The 4,218-nt window shown below is 39.0% G+C and overlaps 1 protein-coding gene across 5 annotated transcripts in view; it reads right to left on the bottom strand.

The window, feature by feature from the left end:
• LOC106811323 (short/branched chain specific acyl-CoA dehydrogenase, mitochondrial-like) overlaps nt 1-4,218 on the bottom strand; it is a 16,296-nt gene that overhangs the window by 3,042 nt on the left and 9,036 nt on the right. For all 5 annotated transcript variants that reach the window (XM_014814900.1, XM_014814901.1, XM_014814904.1 and 2 more), the window contains 5 exons: nt 3,314-3,461; nt 2,154-2,254; nt 1,574-1,780; nt 1,096-1,266; nt 771-896 (listed from right to left, as the gene is read on the bottom strand). In XM_014814900.1, coding sequence (XP_014670386.1) covers nt 771-896; nt 1,096-1,266; nt 1,574-1,780; nt 2,154-2,254; nt 3,314-3,461 — 753 coding nt within the window. The remainder of the gene's footprint in view (nt 1-770; nt 897-1,095; nt 1,267-1,573; nt 1,781-2,153; nt 2,255-3,313; nt 3,462-4,218) is intronic.

The following is a 4,218-nucleotide window of genomic DNA, read 5'->3' as shown; positions in this document are numbered from 1 at the left end:
CAGGAGTGTATCAATATTGATACACTCCTGATAATACTGCAAAGGATCGTCAAAATAAAACGGGAAAAGTTTATTAATTCGACTAATACTGCAGCATGGTTTCAGCATTTTACCGTTGTACGCTCTCCTTCTTTATCTGCTCTTGATGATATATATAACCAACGTCCACCAAAATTTCTGTCAACCACTGAGCTTTGGGCCCTATGTACAAGTGTTTTGCTAGCTACGTATATTGAGTAAGTAAAGGGTTTATTCCCTGTTGGCCTACTCCCACTTTGCCTATGGCAAAATTGCCATTTCGCCTACAGCAAAATTCCTAGTTGGCCTACACCCATTCCGCCTACTCCCAATTCGTCTACGCTCAAAATCTACCCCATCCCATTTCGTCTACGATCGATTTGTTCATTAAATAATCGTTAATAAATAATAAAATGTGGTTTTGATTGGCATACATAAGCTACAGGAACCAGTAAAAAACATAGGTACAAATAATAAGAACAAAACTTGACAAAAATAGAAAATACAGTAGCATAATGGGAGTAGGCAAAATGGGAATATTGCCGATTCTGAGAGTAGACGAAATGGGAGTAGGCGAAATGGCACGATAGGTGAAATGGGACGATAGGCGAAATGGGTGTAGGCGAAATGGGAGTATAGGCCAACTGGGATGTTGCCAAATAAACAGATTAACTGCACAAATAAACTTCGAATTAAACCAATTACGGTGAGATAAATCAGTTTACTGTAATGTAATCTGAATACATGTTCACCTTCACATTATCAAAATGTACTGGGCATGTACTAGATGCACGGATTCCCAGCTTGTCCTCTTTTGGTCCCACACTCAAGCCTGGAGTGCCTTTGTCCACAATGAAGCATGTGATCCCTTTGTAACCCTAAATGTATTAACTTGAGTTGATTTTCAGCATAGCTGTTTTGAATTATTTGGTTTTATCACGATTAATATTAGGTAAAGACTAAAGATTCAGTGCAATGAATCTCACAATGCAAATATTTTACGTAACTGTAATTCTACTATTTAATCTGTAAATGCTCTAAATGACAAAAAAAAACGTCAACCTCAACCACAAATACCTTTTCAGGAGCCACATTAGCCATGACATAAAATAGTCCAGCTTCATGGGCTTGAGTAATCCATAGTTTTGTGCCATTAATGATGTAAGAACTGCCATCTTTTACTGCCCGTGTCTTTAAAGCAAAGGCATCTGATCCTGATTCTGCCTCAGTTAGACAGAAACTACCAATCTGCCGGGGAGATACAGATATTAGATGAACCGTGCCACGCTGCATAAATTCTGGCTTTTACCTGGTATACACGCAAATCACATTATAGGAACGAAAATCCTAACAACAATAACCAAATTTACAGTCGAAAACCAACAACAAAACCTCTCCAGATGTCAATGAATTTCTTTAAAGGGGTAGAATTAGACACCTAAATAGTATAGCCAGGTTACTACTAACTATAAAATACAGTGGATGTGTGCTTTCAGCTACATAGTTGTTTACCAAACCAGATGAAAGATGACACATTTTTTCTAATAGTACTCACCATATCAGTGCATAATCTTGGCAGGTATTTCTCCTTCTGTTCCTCCGTGCCAAAGTTCTGCATCAAGGACGTGATTAGAGTGTTCTGAAGGTCACAGACAAGTGACACGACGGCGTCAACTTTAGCGAGTTCTTCGATCGCAAGCACAGTCGAGAAGAACGACGAATGAGAGCCGCCATATTTCTCGTCGACTTCAATTCCCATCAACTACAACGGCGAAAATAGTGAGGTGTTTAACCTAGCGCTACTAATGCAGCCATTTACTCGACCATGTGTAGGAGGGGTTTGTCACAGAGCAAAGAGCTACATAGGTAGGACTTGACCCTATCCATGCTTGCATAATGCTCAATGGTTACACATCGTTACATAACAATGCATTAGTCAAACACAGTAATCTATCACCTATCACAGAGGTGGGGTCCATTTCTGGTATATGTCCTGATTAGTGAAACTGTGATGGGTGCATAGAATGTATGTTATACTCCATTTTTAAGGTTACAACATTTGTGACTGAACAAGAACACATTATATCAATGAGTCAGAGAGAAAGAAAATGTTAAGCAATATATATTTTACTAACCCCTTGAGCAAAAAGATCTTTAAATATTGATGGGTCCATCTTTGCTTCTGCATCCATTTGCTTTACTAGTGGCTGGACCTTTTCTGTGGCATACTTCCTAACTGAAAATGCATGTTTATATAGCTCTCATAACACAGAAAAGGTCACAGAATAATTACATTACATATTAATAATTTTCAAATGCTATTATTGCATATTTCAAGATTTTGGATATATACCAACATACCAACATTGTTGAAATTACTATCCAAAAAATGGGATACCAGATCTTTGGGGGGACACCAGATTTCAATACCTGGTATCCCAAATGGATACCATAATAAAAATCTAATTTCGACCCCCCCCCCCAAAGATCTGGTATCCCATTTTTTGGATAGTAATTTCAACAATGTTGGTATGTTGGTATGTTGATATATATCCAAAATCTTGAAATATGCAATAATAGCATTTGAAAATTATTAATATGTAATGTAATTATTATATAAAAACATGAAAACAGATTCACAGATATGCACAGACAAGTACACTGCAGACGTATTGTCTAGACGCATTGTCTGGTTCGCTTGATACAATGTATACACATCACATTTATGATCAACATCGGCCACGCTTACGCTTGCAAATATGCTCAACAACCACTCAAAAAATTCCGATTTTGGCGATTTTTTTTTTACTATCGCGGTGGGATACCAAGCATTGAAATCTAATATCCAACACAAGAATCTACTATCCCGCGGATATCGGGATACCGCTACTTTCGACCCCTGATATGGATCATAATAAATAAATAAACAAATATATATATATTACTATGTTATACTGTGATAGTATACATAATTTATTTATGATACATGCACATGTATTAGAAGGAAATGAATGATGTGTATATTTGTTTATTTCTGATCTTGACAATATATCTGAGGTGACACATACAGCTTTATTACTCTAAGCAGTCACATATCATTTACAAACTGCAAAGCATATTTTGGTAGTGTCCTAGCAATTGCATAATTATGTTAAACCATTGGGCATTGGCCCAAGATGCACTGACAATATGCAATGAAATCTCTACAAAAATCTAAATAAATGGAATAAGACGCAACTGACTACAACCATAAGGCTTAGTACGGTCGACGTCGATATGGTTTTAGTCGCCTCACCAGTATCCCTCATCATTGTCTCCTCTTCTGACAGCCATGTGAGTGGTTTGCTGGGAGTTGTGCAATACAGCGCAGCTGCGTGCTTCAGCGGCTGTTCTGTGCATGGCGCAACAATTTTACACAGACACGGGGAGCTGTGCTTTAAGAACTGCAATTAACAGCAAGAAGATCAAACCTGAATCAAGTAAGGTGAGGCAAGAAAGTGAATGTGAAATAAGGACATACTGTTTACTGTCACCACATCCACATTTAAAATTGTAGTTTTGGTACAGTTGACTGTACCCCTCGTATCAGTATAGACTATACGGCCCAAGGATATAATAGCTGTCCACATTTGCACATTGCGAAAATAAATTGTGGACAGCTCTTATATCCTTGAAGCTAACTATAGTATAGTATAGCATCATGCACGTTCAGTACAGTGAGCAGTCGAGTCGTCACCCAGTACCCGTGTTGAGAATATGTTTCTAGTTTAGTGTATACTAGCGATGCTGATCGCTCACGCCATATTGTCTAAATTTGAGCAACCATCCTTACTAAGGCTGCCAGGGTCTATGTCTCCCTGGATACTGCCGGAACGTACCCTGGTTACGGTCCGGTATACCGGAATGTACCCTGGTAACTATTTGATATGGTTAGGGTTAGGGTTAGGGTTAGGGTTAGGGTTAGAGAGTAGGCGTAGGCGACTCCCTAGACTCGTTAGTGGAGTAGGCGAGGTACGGTCCGGCATATTAGATAGTACCAAGGTACGTTCCGGCAGTACCCTGGGGGACATGTCACATAGACCCTCTCAGCATTACTTAGTAATAGTACACTAGTCACTACACTACTAGTACTAGTACTGCTCATAGGGTCTATGTCACCCTGCGTACTGCCGGAACGTACCCTGGTACTATCTAATATGC

This window comes from Priapulus caudatus, unplaced genomic scaffold (assembly GCF_000485595.1).
Source record: "Priapulus caudatus unplaced genomic scaffold, Priapulus_caudatus-5.0.1 Scaffold527, whole genome shotgun sequence".
In the NCBI taxonomy this organism is placed as follows: domain Eukaryota; kingdom Metazoa; phylum Priapulida; class Priapulimorpha; order Priapulimorphida; family Priapulidae; genus Priapulus; species Priapulus caudatus.
Note: the sequence above shows the minus strand (reverse complement) of the source record. Positions and strands in the feature narration are given on the sequence as shown.